The 22,553-nt window shown below is 46.1% G+C and overlaps 1 protein-coding gene across 3 annotated transcripts; it reads left to right on the top strand.

Annotated features, from left to right (window-relative positions):
- Positions 1 to 2,182: 2,182 nt before the first annotated feature.
- On the top strand, positions 2,183 to 21,630 carry ppp3ccb (protein phosphatase 3, catalytic subunit, gamma isozyme, b). Of its 3 annotated transcripts, none has more exons than XM_086299913.1 (14): positions 2,183 to 2,763; positions 7,591 to 7,788; positions 8,032 to 8,156; positions 10,389 to 10,500; positions 10,580 to 10,725; positions 11,729 to 11,868; positions 13,384 to 13,461; positions 13,589 to 13,683; positions 13,776 to 13,901; positions 13,992 to 14,069; positions 16,310 to 16,394; positions 18,156 to 18,253; positions 19,136 to 19,162; positions 19,990 to 21,630. In XM_086299913.1, exons 1-14 carry the CDS (start codon positions 2,712 to 2,714, stop codon positions 20,163 to 20,165), a joined length of 1,536 nt encoding a protein of 511 aa, XP_086156039.1. In that variant the 5' UTR covers positions 2,183 to 2,711; the 3' UTR covers positions 20,166 to 21,630. The 3 variants fall into 3 exon arrangements, with proteins under 3 accessions (XP_086156039.1, XP_086156038.1, XP_086156040.1); XM_086299912.1 differs by having other exon boundaries at positions 19,981 to 21,630; XM_086299914.1 differs by lacking the exon at positions 19,136 to 19,162 and having other exon boundaries at positions 19,981 to 21,630.
- Positions 21,631 to 22,553: the final 923 nt, after the last annotated feature.

Below are 22,553 nucleotides of genomic sequence, written 5' to 3'. Positions count from 1 at the left end.
TACAGAAGTTTATAAATGTATTAGTAGATCATATTTAAATATAACTATATTATAGTAGATACACAGTAGTATAATTCTGTGCTGTATTGTAGATGGTGTAGAGTAGTGTAACTTTATTGTACTACTGTTTACCATCTAGAATACAGTGTATTAACTGTATTACACAGAGTAATCCGGTTCGCTCTGTTAGGTCTCTGAGCGTTTAGCTTCATTGGTAACATTTCAAATTGTGATTTGTATAAAAAGCATAACCATGGGCTGTGAGAGAACACCTACCATCTCTGCTCATCAACTCTGATGCTGCTCTCTGATGATTTGGGGTCAGAGGCTTTATATACAGCAGCTGTCCGGGATGCAGATGCCACACAGTGATAATCTGAACTGACCAGCCCTGTGGGGGTTGAGGTGGGAGCCTTTGGTCCTGCAAAGTTCCCCTTACATGGAAAGCGCTCGGTGAAAGCTCGGTTCTCAGGAGGCCCAACAAGTGTTTCTATTTTGAGTCAAACATCAGACGCAGGAAGGCCGAGGCCACACCCGTCTCTCTTTTTATGATAAATGGCCTGTATTTGTATAGCGCTTTACTTAGTCTCTATGGACCCCAAAGCGCTTTACACTACAATCAGTCATCCACCCATTCATACACAGGTGATGGCAAGCTACATTGTAGCCACAGCTGCCCTGGGGCGCACTGACAGAGGCGAGGCTGCCGGACACAGGCGCCACCGGGCCCTCTGACCTCTGACCACCACCAGTAGACAACGGCTGAAGTGTTTTGCCCAAGGACACAACGACTGAGACTGTCGGAGCTGGGGCTCGAACCGGCAACCTTCTGATTACAAGACGAACGCCCAACTCTTGAGCCCCAATTTTATTTCATTAGTTCAATGATATTTTATATGATTTTATTTTGAGTTTCAGGTGAAAAATCTCATCAAACTCTGTGATGAAACTGAGTGACTTCCGGCCCTGGACAGACTGAGAGCTATTCACAGCTCTGTGTAATAATTCAATAATACATGTTTTATTTATCACAGCATTCAGAACTCAGTTTTTTTAAAACCAGTGAACCGGTGCCGGACGCTCTCAGTGTGAGTGTGAAGCTCAGGATCACCTGAGACGTCCTGCCCTGAGACCTTCAGCTCATTAAGGGACGCCGTGTGGTCACTGCTGGCATTACCTACAGTGACCACACGGAGGCGCTGTGGTGTTTGGCTTCAGCTCTGTGCTGCGCAAAATCCATCCAACAAATACAGCACGTGACGTCAGAAACCAGGTGGCCTCTTCATCGTCATCGTGAGGAAAATAAGACCGTGCTGCAGAGCAGGTGCCGAACTTAATTAAAAAAAAAAAGATCCAACAATTTTAAATGTTCTTATCCAACAACAGGTGACAGTGAAGCACACGTGGCTCTTTGTGACGTATTTCAGATCTGCTGAGTGTGCTATCATATTCAGCGTGTAACAGCATGTAATGCGCAGCACAAGTATTACTGTGAGTGCGTTTAAATCAGACACTTCCTTGTTTTTCGCTTTATTTTATTGAAATGAGAATGAAAACTTTAAACGTTGAGAACGAAGTTTAGAATAAACACCAAGAAACCATTCTTTAGAGTTCACTGTTTGTTAAAGACTAATATTACTTTTGTCACAATGAAACTTTGGTTTTTAAGGATAATATTTTTCTTCGTAAACAGTGTATGTAATTAAACATTTTTCCAAGACAGTGTCAGAGAAACTTTTCGGCTCGGGCTTCTTATTTTATATTACGCTTATTTTAATGAATGTTCCCCCTTTTTTCATTTGTTTATTTTTAATTTTATCCCAAAGACATTGCATTTTAATTTATTTTGCCCCACAGACAGTGTTTATTTAATATTATTTTTTACTGAAACTTTTTTATTTTCCATAGTGTGTTTATTATTTAATTTTATTTCTTAAATTTTTCCGTAGGGTGTATTTTTTTATTAATGTATCTGTAATTTTTTTATCCGTAATTTTATTAGAGATTATTATTATTTTCCGTACATTGTGTATTTTTACTTTATTTATCTATTCACACCGTAGACAGCAGAGTTTTTATTTATGCAGTTATTTTCCATTGACAGTGCGGTGCACGCGCTGAGTGGGCTCTGAAGGAGGCGCATTCATACCGCTTTAATACTACATTACCCACAACCCCCCGCCCGCGCTGAGCCATGTTGTAGGAAATCCGCTTGCGGCGGATTATTGTAATCCGACAGAGGGTCTGGGCGACACATCGGATCACGACAGGAAAAAACTGAAGCGCAGCGGCCTGGAACAGATGCACCTTGTCCGAGAATAACGGGATAAAGCCGAGACATGATCCGCCGCGCCGCTCGGTGCTGCTGAAGCCAGAGATCGGCGCTGCTGCCCGGGCCGCTTCCTGCCTGGACCGCGGGTCGGCATCACCGCACCGCAGAGAGGAGTAGGGCAGAGCGGAGAGGCTCCGGTTTGTCGGTGAAACGGACGCCCTCGCTCCCTCTTCCCTACCCTGGTCAGGTCTGACTCCAGCTCGACTCGGTTCGCTTGCCCTGTACGCGGAGGGACGCGCTGCCGCCGCCGCTCCCAGCCCCACCACCAGCTAGCGCGGCTAGCTCGCTCCAGCTAGCCTGCTAGCTCGTCAGGAAGAATCGGTCCAGTTTAGTTCGGAATTTCTCCTGTTTTCCGGCCCGCAGCCCGCAGGGAGGGAGCATGTCGGCCAAAGACCAGAGCAAACTCTCCACCACGGAGCGGCCCGTCAAAGGTACGTGATTGTCCGGCTTTAGAGCGCGTTCCTGGGGCAGGAAGTTGACGGGTGTCGGGGCTAATGGCTTCGCTAAATGTGAGCAGCTGGATGTCAGAGCCGCAGTTAGCGGTGATTTCTCCCCGAGCTGCCCGCTTTAACGCCTCTTCCACCAGGCAGGGGGAAACAGGCAGTCCGGCCAATCAATCAGCCCGCTAATCGATGCCGCGGCAGCTAACAACTTAGCCTTTTAGCTTAGCAGCCCTGAGCTCCAGATGTAGGTGTGCGGTGTGAGAGCCCGCCGTCAAGCCACGCTCGATGCTTGGGTTCACGCGGAAAGTCCGCACGACGCCGCGGATACCTGGATCCTGTCCGCGGGTATACACCGCCCCGTGTGCGGCAGGCAGCTGGCCTCGTAATGGTTCAGGGGTGAATAAACTGGCCTCGTCAACCCCCCGCCCCCGAATCTGCCCCGCTGTGTGTGTTTATGGAAAATGAGTTTGAAATTGAGGTTTGTGTGGAGGACTGAGCCACGTTCTGCTGCTGCGGTTTTTCTCTGCGGTGTTCAGAGCTCTCAGAGAGGCAGCAGCTGGTGCTTCACCGCTCTGCAGAACAAACACCCCCGAGACGAGCCCATCCGAGCCCGGAGGCAACCTCCTGCTCAGCATCACAGGCTCTCCGAACCCCTGCACACACACCCCACATTTAAAGACCTATCAATTGAATTTAATTTATTATAATTTAATGAAAATATTTTTATTTTATTTTTTACGTTTTATAATTCAGTTCATCTTTATTTTGGATTTTTTTTCATTTATATTTTAGTTTTTTATTGTATCATTAGTGTTTTAGTTTATATTTGAAATGTTCTGCCATTTAATTTCACAAATTATTTAGTTTATGTTATGCTATGATTGTGGCGATTTCACAGTGTATAACCACATGGTTATTATTATTATCAATCAGGAAACAATATTAATAATATTAAAATGGTGGTGGATAGTGTCTTTCTTTACTTCTGCTTTTGTTTTATTTTTGGAGTTTTTGATGGCACCTTAAAAAGTTGTTATTGCCCACTTTAGCCATCAATGAAATTATCCGGTTAGATTTAAACAGAACTTTTCATCTGCAGAAGGCTCATGAGTCTGAGAGACACTGCTCCCCACCAACATCTACTGTTTTATAAGACCTGCTTATTACACAGTAGATGAATAAAATTATTAAGTTCAATGTCGTTATCATTTCTTCATGATGAAACAGGAAGTAATGAAGCTATTAGGAGTTGTGTCTCCAAACGGGCGGCGTTGGGTTGTGAACTCTGGTTCCTGTTGAATCACTGAAGCCTAAAATAACTTCCTGCTGCTCCAAGCATCAATGAATTTGAGCGTTTTTAGCGTGTTTTAGACTCGACTGTTAGGCCGGCTAATGTATGCTGATTGATCAGGAGCACTGCACAGATGGGCCATCGCTGGAGCCCAGTTTGGTGGTTGCTGGAGAATAAAACGGCTTTCTCTCTGAGTCGTTGTGGTGTCGGGTGAAGCAGCAGGTGGGGTCATGTTTGATATGCTCACCGGGTTTGAGAAGCTTAGGAGGGCCACTGGTCATTACACAGACCTCCTTAATGCCGGTGCCGCCGCTCAGGAAGCCGATACGGCCGACTCTGATTGGATTTACCTGCTCAGAATCACCTTTGATTGTTTATCTGTGAGCACCAACACAACAACTCTTCCAGGAATATCTGGATGGATTTCCAGATCCACTCTAAGAGTTTATCAGTTCGTTTTTGAAAGTCCAGAACCTTATCCTTCTGATAAGCTGCCCTGAGCACTCAGCCTCACTGTTGGTTTTCTCTGATGACAACCTGGTTGCTGTTTGATTTGGGAATGGTCACAGAGAACAGCTCCTACTTGGATTCTGGGAATTTTCTTTGGGATGTTTCCACGTGTTGTTTGCAGCCCTGAATCAGCTCGATTGAATTATGTAATTACTTCAGGCTGAGCAGCTTGCTGCTGATGGCTGTAGTTCATCACAGCAGCCCAATCTGCAGCTTCCTGTTGAACCCTGTGTGTGTGCGCGTGCATGTGTGTTCTGGCCTTTTGGTTTAGTTACCGATGGTAATCGAATCAGTCGGGCCGTCTGCCTCGCTCGGCATGTGTAATGATTCTGTCCTCATTCATGATTGATGGAGCTGGGCTGGAGGATGCAGCAGGATTGCTCTGCTGTCCTGGCCTCTGTGATGGAGCTCCACCCTGGACCCCGTCCACTCCACCCACAGAGAATCGGGTCAGCACGGTCTCCAAAGCCTATAATCTTATGGTTATTCCATCCAACATCAAAAGGAAGGAAAATGCTGATCTGTTAAGGTGGTTAAGGTGTTAAGACTTTTTGGGGTGGGCCCGAGCACGGAGTGCCGTCTGGGGCCTGTCCCGCTCAGGGGTACACGCCAACCCTCACCCTGTACGTTCGGGCGTTGTGCAGTCAAAAAGGTGCACATCTGCAGCACTTTAAGGGTCACATGAAGTTAGACAGGTATTTGGGTATTTATGGTGTGATTGGAGCTCAGTATGAGAGACTTCACGTTAGTTTCTCCTTTCGCTGCTCTTAGCCTTGCTGTGGGTGCACCTCCTCACACGCAGAGTGGAGCAGAGGGAGGATGGGAAGGAGGTGGTGACCATCCAGGTGATGACAGAGCTGCTCCTCAGGTGTGACGCTGAAGCTAACAGGCGCTAGCGTTTGACCTCGGTTTGTGGTAGATGCGTGAAGTCGTGCAGAGGTGTTCAAGTATGAACTCGAGGCAAGACTGAAAGTAACACACACACAACTGCAGGTTATTAACAGTAATGTGAAGCTGTCAGCCCGACCTGCTCCAACTTGTGTGGATGAGTCAGTTTGGGTTATTCGGCTGTGTGGGGTTTGTTCCTGAGCAGTTCCTTTTCTCTGTCGGTCACGTTAACGTTGCTCGTTATCGATGGCTGCGTCGGCTGCAGGAAGCTGTGAGTTCATATATATGCAAACAAGATGAAAATGAGCTTCTTATCTAACGAGTTGTCATTCTCGTCCGTGCAGATGTTTGCATGGCGGCGTTAATGTGAGGCTCAGACTGAAGCCTTAGCTGTGATGGTTTGGCCTCAGACCAGTCCATAGACAGCACTGACCCCCCCCAAAAAATAAATAAATAAATAAATAAATAAAAATAAGGGAAGGGGGGTCTTCCATGTTTGGCATGTGGGCTTCAGTCCGTGGGTTCTGTCGTTGCTGTTGCTTGTTTAAGTGAAGTTTCTTTGCACTCAGGTCTGATTCTGTGTGTCCTGCTGGTGTTTGCTCGCTGGCTGCACAGACAGAAACAAGCGGCCATCTGTGCTGGGCCGGCTCGCTGCTTTGCTTATGTTTGACTGGCAGGCAGCCGCGTGGCTTCAAAAGTGCGGGGCGGCGGCGGCTGAGTTTACTAAGCATCTGAGCAGTTTCACTCTTCCTGTGTCCCTCCTGCTGATGGTTATTTGAATACCGCTTCCTGCAGCGGTCGGCAACACCTCCTTTTCACAATCGTGGTTTTGTTTTTCTCTCTCTCTCTTCACACACTCCACTCTCACTTCCGAGTTGTCGGGCAGATAAATTTGTCTGGTGGGGACTCGCAGCTGCTTTTACTTCGATGAACCAGTTCACGAGGAGCTGCGACGTGATTGGCTGAACACGTGCGGCCTGGTTTGGTTTCAGAGCTGCGTGCTGAACTAGAGCGCCGTGCCAGGAGCGAGTGTTCAGGAACATTCAGTGTCTGCGTGATTGCTCCAGTCTTCTTAGACCTTCCTCTCGGTGCATCACCGTGTTTATGTCACCGCAGCAGTCAGGTGACCAAACAGCCTCTGACCTCACAGCAGGTGAACTGGGCGGTCGGAGCCGGTGTGGCGGGGAAAGGTGATAAAAACACAAAATACATGTTTGTGACCAATCACAGCGCACACTGACCCGCCTGTCTGACTGCACCGTCACTGAGTTCATGTAGACAGACACAGGTGATTCCAGGTCATAAATGTATCACATGACCTGGACCGTGCAGGTGAGAGCAGACAGTCATGTCATGTGTCCTTCTCCTCCTGCCTTTATATATTTTATATATTCTTTAACTGTGATTCTGATTCCTGCTGCAGTGCATCTGCTCGGGCTCAGCTGCTCAGTAACAGTTGTTACAGCAGCGGTTTTACAGCGTTGGTCCAAACACCTTTAAGGAACGTTAGTAACCGTGGGTGTAGAAGCTCGGCCCTGCCTGCTGGAGTCTGTGAGCAGCGACGGGTTTTCTTGAAATAAGCTGCTTGGTATTTCCTGCAGGGCTGGGCCGCGCCGCCACACTCTGCTGCTTTGTGTTCAGGACGAGCCCCGACATGCCGCGGACACCTCACCGACGCTGATCTGCCTGTGGGCCTGCGTGGTTGGCTCTGAGGTGTGACCTGGATAAGCTTGGATTTGAAGTCAGCGGGCCTGCTCTTTGCAAACAAAGCCGCGGGTACCCGGGTGATCTCAGGTGTGCTGCAAAGGCACGTCGTGACCTCGCTGATGATAAGAGCATTCCTAACGAGGCGTTATCTGAGCGTGGGAATGTTACAGCACAAAAACAGCCAGAAAACACCCGAACAGGGGACCAACCTTTATTAAAGATTACAGCAAGCGATCACCTGTCAGCAGGACAGGAATACGAGTTCCTGTTCAATATCATTAAATATCATCATTAAAAAGTATCAATTCTGTCCCTGAACAACAGCATGGAGCCCCTTTAAACTAAAGGGTGAAGGTTTTGTGTGTTCTGTATGAGGTCACAGTGTAACCGTGTCCCTTCTCTCTTTCATCTCTCTGCAGCCGTGCCGTATCCTCCTGGAGACCGCCTGACGGTCAAAGAGCTGTACGTGGACGGGAGGCCCAGTTTGGAGGTGCTCAAGGCCCATCTGGTAAAGGAGGGTCGGCTGGAGGAGGAGACGGCCCTGCGGATCATCAACGAGGGTGCCGCCATCCTCCGGCAGGAGAAATGCATGCTTGAGGTGGAAGCCCCCATCACAGGTAAAGCCTCGCCTTGACCCCGCCCACTTGGTATGTCAGCGACGTGCAGAGACATTTAAAGATGTCAGCTGAGAATTTATCACCAGCATGTTTTCCTCTTTGTTAATGATGAAAGAACACGGTCTGCTAACGCTAATGTTACAGCTTTGCATGAGCGACAGCTCATAATCATCCTCCTCTCAGCTCAGCCTGTGTCTGAAAGCGGCTGTAGTAACGCTGAGCTTGTTGTGTTTGTATGTGCAGTGTGCGGAGATGTCCACGGTCAGTTCTTCGACCTGATGAAGCTCTTCGAGGTGGGTGGGTCCCCCAGCACCACCCGTTACCTGTTCCTCGGGGACTACGTAGACCGAGGCTACTTCAGCATCGAGGTGCGTGTCTGTAGCTTCCTCGGCACAGGAAAGAAATGTCATTTGTTGCCTTTTTATACTTTTTGTGCTCTTGTTTTGTCTCTTTTTCATTATTTTTTTTGTTTTTTGGGTCACTTTGTTTGTCTTCGGGTTGTTTTCTTCCTTTTTTGGCTCTTGTTTTCGGTCTTTCTTTTGTGCTTGTCTTGAATCTTTTTTGGGTTGTTTTGTGGGTATTAGTTGGCAGTTGGGGCTTTCTCTCATTTATTCGTTAGCTCCTGCGTACTTATACCCGTCCAGGTTTGCTGTGCGTCTTCAGCCTTCCTGGGTGTTGTGGGAGTGTGTGCAGAGCTCGGAGTCGTCTTGTTTATTGTGTTGGAGTTGTCAGGATGTGTTGGTACAGAAATCCTGGCGTGACATTTGGAGACTCGGCCCGCACGGCTCTGCAGGGCATCTTTAAATAGTCATGGGTAATAAAAGGCACACTGTTTGCCCCCTCGCCGCCCTGACTGCCACACCCACTCTTCCACACAAACACACCCTGCTAGACACACACACTTACACAAACACACAAACTCAAACTCCAGCTGCGCCCCATCAGAGGGAGCACCGGGCGTCTTCTGGCATGGAGCTGCTGACATTTGTATGGCTGCCGTCGTGCTTCCTTGTTTGGGATTAGTGGACATCCTGGAGCTGCTCCTCCTCCTCCTCAGCTCTGCCTGGACCTCAGAGACGCCGTGTGTCATCGTCCTGTTTCAAAGTCACACTCAGTTTGCAGCAGCAGATGCTTGACTGAACTCTGTTAGTTTAGAGGTCATTTGTCTTCATAAAGACTCGTTTTCCAGACGACTCAACAGCCGCAGACCGAACGGCGTGCTGCGTGTCCCGACTCTGAGTCACGGCTGAATCAGCTGATTGCTCTAATGTCTTTTGTGTTTTTTGACCTTTTCAGACATTTAATTGGGCAGAAAAAGTCTCTCAGAAGTTTTAACTGCAGCTCAAATCTGAGTGTTTAGTCATACCACATGATCATGGCAGCACCGCATGCTTCAGGTCCTGTGACGTCCAGCACAGGCAGCAGTGAGTCGGCCCCCGTGTTAAAACGTTGTAGCACAAATAAACATGTTTGCAGACTGATGCACAAACTGTTTGCTCTCTGGAGAAAAGACAGTTTTGCCGATTATCCATAAACTAAGAGGAATCTCATTTACTGCTAAAAATCTTCACTTTTTAGCCACAAACCAGAAATTCTTGAGGTCGTCTCCTCTCTTTGAGGTTGTGTAGTTTTATTTTGTCTTGCTGTTTTCCTGCTGTTCTCTCCAGTCTCATCTTTCAAAGGCTGAATGGTGAAGCGTGCCGCTGCTCTTTTACTAACAAAGGGAACACGAGCGTAAAGTCACCCATGTCTGACACAAGCCGTGGCTTTACCAGCGCCATGAAGTTACATAATTGCATGTAGGAATGACAGCGTGCACGCAGCCCGACTCCAACACTGGTTATTCTTCTCGTCTTCCTCTGCGCTCGGCTCAGTTGAACAGCTCGACGCCTTCAGAGCAGAAAAAACATTAAATTGAAACAGGTGGTGCACAAAAACACAGGAGTGAGTGGCAGCTGAAAGGATCCGTGGGTTTGTTTGGAGGTTGAGGATGACGTCCGTCAGCTGCCGGTTTACTGCATGTCAGTGCTTCAGCAGCTCTTTCCCTGATGGAGATGAAGGTTTCTCCATGATACTCGTATTCCCTCTGCACCGAGAGTTTCTGCTCGAGGACTGTCGGCCACGGCCTGTAGCGATCAATAATGGCATCGACTAATCCCCCATAATTAATGAATCTGTCAGAGTCAGTAAACAGCGGCGGATCATCTCACAGCGTCGGGCTGCTGTTAGTCATCTCACAGCCTGCAGACCTCCTCCTCTGCCGGCCTCCACCTTCAGTCATGGCGGTGAACCGGGAATGATAATCCAACGTTATCATCCTGATTATTATGTCACATTCAGCGTAAACCTTTTATGTTTGTGCTTTATTTTCACCATGACTGTGTTGCCTCTCCCCACCTTAAAATCTCACATCACTCACAACAACAGCTGGACTGTTTAACTGAAGGAGAATTTGGACCCAGGAGCGGTTAACTCCATCAGTCTTAGAGAACTGTTCACGTGGAGTCAGGTGATGGTGTTTCTCACGATTATCCCTGTGTGTGTGTGTGTGTGTGTGTGTGTGTGTGTGTGTGTGTGTGTGTGTGTGTGTGTTACTGCAGTGTGTACTGTACCTGTGGGCCCTGAAGGTCAACCATCCCAACACCCTCTTCCTCCTCAGAGGCAACCACGAGTGCCGACATCTCACAGAGTACTTCACCTTCAAGCAGGAGTGTAAGTGTTTGTCCTCACACACCAGCATCAGAGACCGCTTATCTGACTGCAGCTGACCTTGGTGTGTGTGCGTTTCCAGGTAAGATAAAGTACTCTGAGCGTGTATACGATGCCTGCATGGAGGCGTTTGACTGCCTGCCTCTGGCCGCCCTCCTCAACCAGCAGTTCCTGTGTGTGCACGGAGGTCTAAGCCCTGAGATCACCTGCCTGGATGACATACGAAAGGTGAGATGTGTTACATCACGAAAGGGCTGACAGCCAGAGTCTTCAGTAGGCACGTCACTGATAGTCTGAAGTTTTGCATTTTTCATCGGTTTCTAATAATAACGTAAATGTTTGTAAATGTTTATAAACCACAAGCCTGAATCTGACTTCACTGACTTCTCTGTTTACGACATGTGCTGGCCCATGGCTGGCTTACTGGGGTCAGCCAATCAGAAGAAAGTGTGCTTTTAGGGAGGAGGGCCTTAGGAAGAGTGAGAGAGTTATTGAGAGAGAGTTTGGCTCTTGTCCCAAAAGGCTGATTCTGTTCATCTGGACATGGCGTTTTTAGTGGGAGAAGCTTTCGTCACTCATCCAAGTGACTTCTTCAGTCTCAGCTGACTGCAGGTTTCTACAATCTTATAAACAGTACATTTACATAATGACTGAAACCAGCCCACTGAAGGAACAATGGGGCTGTGAGGTCAGTTCCTTGATCCTTAATGAGTGACAAAACATTTCTCCCACTGAAAACGCTACGTCCAGATGAACAGAATCAGCCTTTTGGGATTTACTTACCTGGATGATTGAGAATGCATCAAGATATTAGAAGAGCCGGCAGGCGAAGAATCAGAGCTGGAAACGATTTACTCTTCTTGGTGGTGGTTTATAAACACATTCTCTTTTAGAGAGGTTTCACAATGAGCTCACCTGAAACCCTGGCTGATTGGGACCCACACCCAGTTTCACACCTTGGCTCAGGCGATTAGAGGATCATCAGGGGGTCCTTTTGTCCCTCTGTGGGGGGTCACTCCCACGAGGTTTAAATCTGGGACTCCCCACCATTTGACCTTAGAACTGAAGAAGCTTCTCGGATGAGAGGTGAAACGTCTTCAAGCAACTTAAAGAAGTCCAGACGCTTTTCTTTGCAAGCTCCTTTGACTACGATGACCTGGATGACTGAGAACCTCACAGACACATTCTCTTTTAGAGTTTAAATTATCTGAAATTTTCCTGTTTTTTCCAGCTGGACCGGTTTAAGGAGCCTCCGGCATTCGGGCCAATGTGCGACCTGCTGTGGTCAGACCCGGGCGAGGACTACGGCTCAGAGAAGACCCAGGAACACTTCTGCCACAACAGTGTCAGAGGATGCTCTTATTTCTACAGGTACAAGCCACGCTGCTGCCGCCCGAGCACCAAAAAGCAGAGCGCTCTGTTAATCCGAGCTGATTAAAGCTTTTACAAACAATGGCTTATCTGTGGATAAGTGAGTGCCGTTAAATCCGCTGTCACACAGATACTGAAAATAAATATTAGCATTCCCTGCTCTGTCTTAATAGTTAAGCTGAATCTGCAGCGTTGACACTGCTCGGAAGTCACAGGGCGACGAAAGCTGCTCCTAAGCCTCTTTTATCCACCATTAGTTTGTTTCAGTAGCTCGACATTTACAGAACTCATTACAGCGAGCATGTTTGTGGCCGTCTGGCCTTTATTACCGAGTCAGCACACACAAACCTGAGTGAGCATCTGGGTCGCTTCAGACGGCGTCTCAGACCCATCACTGGACACGACTGACTGGGAGGATCCACACAGACCCACACCACTACAGGAAGTAAAGACGGCCTTACTTAGGGTGGAGGCCACATATACAGTGAGAGAAAAATGTGACGCTGCATCGATTTTAACGTGAAATAATTCAAGAACAGAGGCAGCAGCATCAGAAGTTTACTTCCCGTCTCTATTTTTAGGGTCAGAAAAAAGGTCTGGGGTTTTTTGTTTTTTTTTTTGTTCTGGTTTTTTTTTAAACGTTGCTCAATAAAAGTCTGCTCCTATCAATCACCGATACAGGAAGTGTATCCTTTATTAAAGTAAACCGATAGCTCCCTGCAGTTTTTAAGACAGAATGTTTTCTTGCACTTCCTGACGCGAAGCATCGGTGACCTCTGCTGGAGGTTTCATCCTGTTAAATGGGAGTTTTTTTCTCTCAAATGTCGCCAAGCGTTTGCTCAAAGAGTGTCATGTGATAACTGTGGGGTCTTTATTAAGCTCCCTGAGTTAGCTGCTGTTGTGATTTGGTGTTATACAAAAATAAATTGAAATGTTCCTCAACTGTAAGCCTCGGGCTGCATGATGCTGGTGGCCTCAGGCTTAAACTCAGGTTTAAGTGATGATTGTGTGACATCACCTGCACACCTGACCCATGCAGACTGAGCTTCATGAAGGCGCCTCCATCTTCTTTAATGTGTGGTTTGCTGAATGAATCATCTCCTTGAACTTTAGTCAAGTGATGAAGGGGATTCATTTCTGGGCTTTGCTTTTACTTGAGTGAGTGTGGATTAAAGAAAAAAACTCAGGAAATGTGTGTGTGTGTGTGTGGGGTATGATTTTCTGAAGTGAGCTGGCATTTCTGTGAGGCTCTGATCCCCCCCCCCCCCCCCCCCCCCCGGTGTAAAGCCCCGACCTTAATTAATCCTAATTTTAGCGCTTTCAGCATCGCTTGTCATACTCAAGTTTGAGCAGCCCTCTTAGCTGTCATGGTAACTGCGGTGGGTTGGAGGAGGCGGTTCTGATGCTCATCACGTTCAGTGAGATCACCTCCATCTGTGTGTGTGTGTGTGTGTGTGTGTGTGTGTCTTGTAAAAGCCGTTCTTTAAAACTCTTCTTGTTGTGTGTGTGTTTCAGTTACCCGGCAGTCTGTGACTTTCTGATGAACAATAACCTGCTGTCTGTAATACGAGCACATGAAGCTCAGGACGCTGGGTGAGTTCATTACGGCTGTTTATAAACAAAAGTGTGTTTTCATGACCGTGTGTGTGTGCGGCCTGCCCCTCGTGGATTTTAGAGGAAGTGCAGTGTTTTTAAAGCACCGTCCATTTTTCTCCGGCAGGTATCGAATGTACAGGAAAAGTCAGACGACGGGGTTTCCTTCTTTAATCACAATCTTCTCGGCTCCCAACTACCTGGATGTGTACAACAACAAAGGTAAGAGGACCAGAGGAGGAGGGAAACCATGGCAGCAGGAGGCAGGCTGATGGAGTCAAGATAATGAGTGTGTGTGTGTGTGTGGTCCTCAGCGGCGGTGCTGAAATACGAGAACAACGTGATGAACATTCGGCAGTTTAACTGCTCCCCTCACCCTTACTGGCTCCCCAACTTCATGGATGTCTTCACCTGGTCTCTGCCCTTCGTTGGAGAGAAAGGTGAGGGTCAAAGAGGAGGGAGGATCTTTCTAAAGTTTGCATTCTGTGATAACCAATCAGACATGCCGCTGTGTGTGTCCTCTGAAACAGTGACTGAGATGCTGGTGAACGTGCTGAACATTTGCTCCGATGACGAGCTCCTATCCGAAGCCGACGACACGGGCGAGGGTAAGAACGCCTTTAGCCACACCCATTTAGTTTCCACACATGCTCAGTAAGGCTCGGCCTGCACGGACGGCAGTTTGGCACCTTTGCATTTCTTGCCATGTTAGGTTCACATGGTCACGAGGGTGTCGCACATACCTCCTGCAGCAGGTTCACACGTTTTATTTTCACTGTCTTCACAGTGAATTCTGTGCGGTTTTCTTAGATAAAGTGCAGCTCGCAGCAGTGAGACAGGATATCAGACTATCCTTGAACACACGACACTGACCTCTGATGGCGGTGATAAAAACACAACTCTGTGCTGAAAGCTTTAGTTTTCTTACAGTCGAGCTGATGTAAAGTGGATCTGATCCATGTCTCTGCTGTTCCAGTGGGACTTTCATGGTAAAATATCTAATCATGAGCTCAGTCTGTGTTCAGTAATCTCTGTGAGCCCAAAGCTCAGCATGCACACTGCTCTGAACACCCAGTTTACCCCTTTTTTTCCCTACTTTTGGATCTCTGTGATGTCATAGAGAGCAGGACTGAGATGTTCTGGTTTAGATCAGCTTCACTGGAAGTGCTGTATGCCAGCCAGATGGTGCTCTGGGGTGTTTTATTAGCTGCTGACAGGCTGACTGTGGAGGCCGGCGAGTCAGAGAAGCCTTAAAAAAAAAAAAAAAGTTGTCAGTAGTATCTGGCGTGTTGCCATGGCGACCTGCAGCGGGTGCTTAACACTGAATGTAAATGAATCAGATGCGTTGGGGCCCAGGGAGGAAGTGAAACCCTGAGGGAAGTCGATGTGTGGCGGCAGCTGTTAGAACGAGTTTGGCTCATAACTGCGAGAGCGCAGTCGCTATTAGCCCCGCCTCCTCTGTGGTTCGCTGATTATTACTGTGATAATCTCTGCTAACAATGAGACGGTTATGAGGAAGATGAAGGAGATACCTGCTGTGGGGTTTACAGTCTTACTGATTCAGGAAGAAATAAATGTTTTATTCCGTCAGAGTTACAGGTCAGCTCAGATTATCACTCATCCTCTGAATTAATCATTAATGCTCAGAACACTTCAGCAGGTCTCTGAAAGGAAGACGACATCGAGCTGTGTGCGTGTGCATTAAACACTCAGGTTATCACAGCTTCCTCTAGTCTTGGATCTTTGTGATGTCACAGAGAGTCAAAGTTTTGTTTACCAGGGCAGACAATCAGAACATGGTTTCCTTAAAGGAAGATGAGCTAAAAAAAGCTTGTTTCAGAGTGAGCTGAGGCTCAGGATCAGATACAGAAGCATTATTCTGAATTGTGCATACAAAGCTGCTCTACGAGTGTTCAGGAATAAAAACCTGGAGCAGGAAATGGGCAGAACTGTGAATCCACTCCGACAGCTCGATCAGTGTCGGCCTGAAGCTCAAGAAACTGAGGAAACTATTTTTAAATAGTCTTTACTTGTGTGGACGGGGAATGATGAAAAAAGAGGAGCCTGTTGGGTATTTTTGAATGATGAGCTCTGGAATTAAATTTAAAAAAAACTCGGGGAAAATAAACTGGATCAAATTTACTGCAGCAAACTGAGATTGAAAGAAAATGTTTTTAACTGTTAAAAGTCCAAAATGTATTCCCTCAATCACATTTACCAAAGACAGCTACTTTTCTAGGGCGCTTCCGGCCCCTGGGCCTTATGTTTGACACCCCTGGGAGAAACAACTTGAACTATAAATGTGTCATAATGCTTTAAACTTACTGAAAACTCGCTGCATGGGTGACGTGCTCGGGTTCATTGGGTTTAAATATGTCTGTGCATCATCTGTTTTCTCGTGTGACGGTTCACTGAATTTGTGAAATTTTAGACCAATTTGTTTGCTTAAAAATATACTTTTCCTCTGCTCAAATTATTATGTGGTAGTTAGAAGTTCCCATCAGGTCATAACTAGTCTGCACATTCGGTGTATTTTTCTATGCATGTGACTTTTTTAAAGTCTGTGTGTTTGTTATTTCTGTGCACAAGTTACTTATTTCTGATTTAAGGCTGGTTCACACGGTTGAATTCTCCGACCCAGCTGCTTGGCTCTGAGGTTTTTCTCACTGTGTTCTGCAGATGTCTTGGTTAAATCCAGTTCTGCCTCAATTTCTAAAAACAGTCAGACTCGCATCTTGATATCCTTACGAACGTTTCGTCGACCCTGACAAGCTTCCGCAGTATAGATCGAGTTCTTCATTTCAAATGCCACCAAACTTTTCAAGACTTTTTCCATTCTGCTCCTCAGGTGGCGCTCCGGCTGTCAGGAAGGAGGTGATCAGGAACAAGATCCGGGCGATTGGAAAGATGGCTCGCGTCTTCTCCGTGCTCAGGTGTGTTTTATATTCCTGAAGGTTTGGGTGAAGTTTATACTGCAATGAGACTCTTTAACATCAGGGCCATGTTTAGAAGCAGGAGACGGTTTAAGTCCTTTTTCTGTACGATTTCTTTCTTTCTTTTTTTAATCGTCACTCTAAAATGTGGAATAAAGAGGTTGTTGGAGCACGGTACTGAGAGTTTTGCTCCACTTTGATTTAAGGCTAATGAGTTTCTCAGTCGTTTACATTTGTCCTCCTTTGATTCTGTGGAAGTGTGTCAGAATAATTTGTCCTTAAAGTGTGACTGCTCCTCTTCAGAAAATGTCTTGCTGTTATTTTAAGGCTCAGGAAAGCATCGCAGGCTCCTTATCTTCAGTCCGTCTTTATGACTGAGTTGATCTCTATCAGCAGTTTAATTCTACTTCTGTTTGCACTCACTTCTTCAACCGAGAACTTTGTTTCATTACAGCTTGGTGTCTTTTTACTGAAGTGCAAATCATAAAATGAAAATTAGGACTATAATAAAATCAAATGAAACGGTCCCACACCCAGGATATCAGATATGATATAAAACCACAGATACAGACACGTGCAAAGAACAAAAGCCTGAAAAAACAGGTCAAGTTTAAACCAGTTAACCAGATGTATATTGGCCCGTGTACGGGAATCTGAACAGCTCAGCAGCGTTTCATTGGACCTGCTGCTAACAGAAGCTCATTAATGCTTTCTAAACTAACAGGTTTAACAGATATCTGCACATGAATATTTAGACATGTTGGGAAATGGACAGTCTTTGGTACCAGAAGCGTCCTGAATTCTGATTGGCTTTGGCTATAATCAGGCGAAAAGTCGGTGTGGTTTGGACAAAGTCGGACTGATAAGGTGGGATTTTTTCACACCTAACCAACACAAACGAGGGTGTGTTTGCCTGGTATTTAGACTTGGCTTCAGTTACTCTGGTTTGACCTAAACAAATATTATGTTTGAACAAATCAGTTTGTTGTACAGTTTGAGTAATTTAGTAGAACTAAACATTTAGTTCAGCCGCAGATGAATTCAACCCTGACTTCTTTAGAGAACTGACATCAGCCGAGTAGGAACAAATAGCCGTGTGTTGTCTGGATAGAGCAGCACCTTTATTATTTATTATTTATTTATTAGAAGGGTGAATAAAAAAATTGCAGCAGGCCAGTGATTGACCACGTCTTTCAGCTTTTATGTCTTTATGAAAATCACTTCATGTTTCAGTTATTTTTGCAAATCCCGTCATCTGCAGTAAAAGACTAAACAGGTGACTTGTCTCCTGGTGGAGAGGAACAAGCTTTCCTCAGAAAACTGAGAAAGAGGTTTGCATGTGTTTGCATCTCAGTGTGGTTGCTAATAAACAGTACCTCCACCTAAGCAGAGCTTAAAAAGGCTCCCAAGCTGGAGCTCTACAAACGTGCTTTGTTCCTAGTTTCTGCTGTGTTGGCACACAGGAAACACACAGGAGGCTATGAAAGGTTGTGTGGAGCTTTGAGCTCTGGTTATATCATAAACAATAATCTGGAGAGCTAATCTGGTAGAATGTTGGTGAACCTGGTCAGGAGGAGTCCTTGTTTCTTCTTTCAGGTTTGTTGTGCAGCAGTGACCTCCTCCTCCCATCTGTGCTGTCTCTGAAAACATCACGCCGTCATATTTAGACTTCCTGTCTGGAGGCTTTTGAAGTTAACTGTGCCTCATCGGTGACACGATCAGCTGACACTCTCTAATGATGTTGTGTTTGTGTGTCGACAGAGAGGAGAACGAGAGCGTACTGCAGCTGAAGGGGCTGACCCCGACGGGGACGCTGCCCCTCGGTGTTTTGTCCGGCGGTCGGCGGACTCTGCAGAGCGGTGAGTGCGAGCGCAGCGGAACATCCCACCAAACACTAACCCAGAGTCCAGCTAACACTAACCGCCCCATGCCTGCACTCACACCGAGAGACTAACCGCCGAGAAACTGCCCCCGCCTCATCAGCATGTAGCCTGGTGGAAATGTCGAGTGTCCTCAATTCTCCTGTGACGGACCAACCTGTGCACATCTCTGCAGCACACTGGCCTTCAAAGACGAACGGCTGCAGGGAGAGCAAGCACATATCAAACTACATTTACTTATTTTCATGGATTAATGGCTAATTATACTTATTATTACAAAGCCTGAAAACTTCACCCACACTCCTGGTCCTGATCTGGTCATGTAGATCACTTCATCAGCTGCAGCTTGTGGCAATATTCCAGGTTATATGTATAACGTCTGTATTTATGGAGGTGAATTCATATTAAATGTAAAAGTAGTCGCCTGAACCTCGACCTTTTGTCCCCCTGGTAAAAACCATCATCACCAGGGTCAGACTAACCAGCGGGTCTTACTTCAGAGCAGGGTAGGTCGGAGTTGGCGGCATGAACTTTGCACCACTGAATCAGGACCGATTGGGAGCTGCGTCACGTTTAGACGCCAAAATCGTCACTTTGATATGACGGTAGAGTCAGGCGCGGGTGGTTTGTCTTTGCGGTTTCTGACAGACCCCCATAAACCCAATGAAGATGTTAGCTGTGCTCTAATCTCGGACTCTGTGGTCAGGATGGTGGGGTGGTGGGGGGTGGGTGGGGTTGTATGATGATTGACTCCATGTTAACAGGACTGATAACGTGACTGACTGAATGCATTGATATATAATGTTCCCACTCTCTCTCCATTGGTTTTTTGGCATGGCACTTCTACTCACGCTTACACAGCCACCGTAGAGGCAGAAGAGGCACGAGGTATGCAACCGACCCTCCGACTCTCTGTGTGACTGTCTGTGTTCACCCACTCTGAAATATGTCTGTGCTGTTGGTGTCTAATGTTCAACCTGAACCTTTTATGAGCTAATGTGAGAGCTGATTATTGATCACCTGTTTCTTTGTCTTCATGCTGTCTTTGTCCTGTTTCAAGTAAGTTTCCTCAGCTTCTCTTCGTGTTTTTAAAAGTGACTGTTTGGGCAGCGGGTCAGAAACGAGCCAGCAGGACAGCAAAAGTTCACACACAAGTTCTAAAATAAAAAGTGAAATATTTTTAATGATGTTACACGCTAATAAAATACTGTAGTAAAATACTAATCTGTTACTAAAATTTAAAATGTTAAATGGTAAATAATAAAATATCTAAATAATATTAACATAATTGCCATAATTATATATTACTAATTAGAAATATCCTTAAAGTACAAAAATATTGCTGAAAATAATTTTGATTAAATGTTTTCTTTACATTTTTGACAATTTATTTTATAAATTAAATGGAATTTGTTAAAAGTAATAGAAGTATTTTACTGAAATTTTAAAGAAAAATCTCAAAATTATTTTAAAATATTTCTTAAAACTGGAAAGTTTTTTTACACAATAACATGATTTTTTTTCACCAGATATTTATTTTTAGGAGAAATCGTTGAAATGTGTCATAAAATATTAGCATTACGTGCAGACATTGAAAATACATTTTAAAGTAAAGCTGGACGGCGGCATCCAGCGCTGGCGGTGACCTTCTGACCCGGCTGTGCTTGACGTCTCCTCGTGTCTAACCTCTTCCTGTTTCCTCGCAGCCATTCAAGGCTTCAACCCGCAGCACAAGATCCAGAGCTTCGAGGAGGCGCGAGGGCTGGACCGCATCAACGAGAGGATGCCGCCGCGTCGCGACAGCAAGCAGAACGAGGCCCCGCCCTCCCTCAACAACCTGCCGGCGAGCACCGGACCCCCGGACAAGAACGGCACCAACGCTCAGGCCTAGACCCTCCCCCTCCTCTCCCTCCTTCTCTCCTTCCCTGCCTCCTTTCCTTTCCTCCCCTCCCTCCTCCCTCCGTCACGAGCGGCAGACGAGGCCGTTCAGTCCGAGCGACTCGCCGCGCTTTATTTATTACATCATCGGTTAAATATCGTAGATCCAGACTGAACAGGAAAAGTCTCAGCGCCGCTCGATGCCTCCAATCAGGAGGCAGCTGGTACTTGATGCCACACCTTCGTATCAGCCACACCTCTTTTTCTTCTTTTTTCTTCTTTGGTCCGGGGAGGAAGTGACGCTCATTCAAACGCTGTGTTCGTGCCCACACACACACACACACACACACACACACACACACACACACACACACACACACACACCCACACACCCATCCTTTCTTATGCCAATGATAGTGTGACTGAGCTCCGCCGAGCGAGTATTTACATTTATAATATATGTATATTTTAATTGTTCCCTCTTTTCAATGTGATGTTTTTTTTTTTTTTTTTTTATAACATAGACTTAGGCTTTAACTATCCAGGTGGGAGGGGGCGGAGCGAGAGTGGAGGTGTGGAGGCAGTGGAGGGAAAGAGTTGAAGGTTCTGCTTTATTAAAACTGAGTTTCTGAGCTGAAGCTCCTAATTCTGGAAAAATGACTCGAGCCTCCCCGGCCGGTTCAGACAGATCTGTTATATTCCGATATTTTGGAAAAGCCGGGAACGCGTCATGCTCCTGTTTTACAGGAGTGAGTTTAACATGGCCTCCACTGGCGCTCCAGCGCGTTTTAGTGAAATGCACCTTTACAAATCCATCGCAGCTCTTTGGGAAAATTGTTATAAAAGAATTATATTAAAATCATTGGTCAAAGATATCTGAGAAAAATGGAAATGACAGCCTGAGAAAATATTTTAATGAATTAAAAACTCAAAAGAGAATTCTGCCAAAACAAATCAGAGAAAATCTGAAAATTATAATTTGTGAAACTTGTGAGAGGAAAAAAAGTTAAAAAAAAAGTGTACATAAATAAAGTCATCTGTTAATAAATGGCTTGAGTGCTGACGCAGAATAAAGCTGAATCATTTAACATGACGGCAGTCAGAAACCACCGATCCTCCTAGTCTCTGAGCTGGATGTAAATAATAATCATAATCATCAATATTAAGAATTTACGTCATTTTTGATTGAAATTGATTGAGACCGGCAGTTTTAGTAGAACAGAAGAGCCCTTCACACAAAGAGGAGGAGGGAGTTTCAGGTGTGCTTCAGGTGTGATGAGGACCTGCGTGGGTTTGATTTGACTCTTGATTTATTTTTGGTGGGGGGGGGTTTGCCGGGCCTCATTTCTCAGAACATATCTCACCGAATGTACAGAGAGGAAAAAACATCTGGATGTTTGTCTGTAAGCAGCTGGATTTGTTCCTGCGAGGCCTCATCTCTGTAGACGTTTCACTCATTCAATAAAAACTCAACAACAGCTGCTCAGTGTGTGTCTGTGTGTGCTTTGGTCTCAAGGACGCCGTCTGTGTGCGAACAGGTCGCCGAGCAGCTGCCAATCAGAGTGCGGCGTGGGAGGTGGTCCTTTGTGCAGCTTTTATCTGTTACCAAGCAACGCAGACTCTCCACATCATCACCTGCTGCTCACTCCACGTGAAGTAGCTCGCAGCCAGGCGGGAAAGGCTGACGATGATTCAATTTAATTAAAAAAATAAAATATGGTGGTGGGGGTGTTTGGACTGCTCACAGCAGAAACCGTCAACAGCGAGCTGGGAGGTGTGACGCTGTAGTAACAGGAAGAGGCATTTCCAATCTCCTGTGACTCGGTCACACCTGACACAGCAGGAGATCTGCTGCTTGGACTTCTGGAGAACCAAAGGAGATGAGCACACAGAGGTGTTCAGATGAACTTTGACCTTTCAGGCTGTGTTTTCCTGCCAACATTAGTGCTGTGAGCTCAGTGTAAATGATTTGACTCCCGTCTTTGTTTTCAATGAGTAAAAGCAAGGGTGTCAAACGTAAGGTGCAAGGGCCAGATCTGGCTCGGGAAAGTCTTTGATCCGGCCCGCTGGATGTCTTTGGAAAATGAAAAATTATAAATGAATAAAGAATATAAAAACTTTCACTGTGAATGAACAGGAACTTTCTGTGTTAAAATTACAGAGCTTTGCTGTAATTTTACACATTTCTCAGTTTAAGCTCAAACAGTCGCGCTGACAGATTTCTTTCACTTCCTGCGACGGCATTTTTTTTTTCATCGTGTGGAAAAACTTTCTCATGTTCAGTTAAACTTCTCACACTGACAGGGAGCAGCTATGAGTTCGACATCCCTGCTGGGGAGAGATGTAGACTGGACATTGGATAATGATGGTGGTGGTGGTGATCATCATCATCATGATGATG

This window comes from Aulonocara sp. 'chitande type north' Nkhata Bay, linkage group LG7, assembly GCF_057382095.1.
Source record: "Aulonocara sp. 'chitande type north' Nkhata Bay isolate Kocher_YH1m ecotype deep benthic linkage group LG7, A_spYH_male_GT1.1, whole genome shotgun sequence".
Lineage (NCBI taxonomy): Eukaryota > Metazoa > Chordata > Actinopteri > Cichliformes > Cichlidae > Aulonocara > Aulonocara sp. 'chitande type north' Nkhata Bay.
The sequence above is the reverse complement of the archived record's forward strand: the minus strand, read 5'-3'. Positions and strand labels throughout refer to the sequence as shown.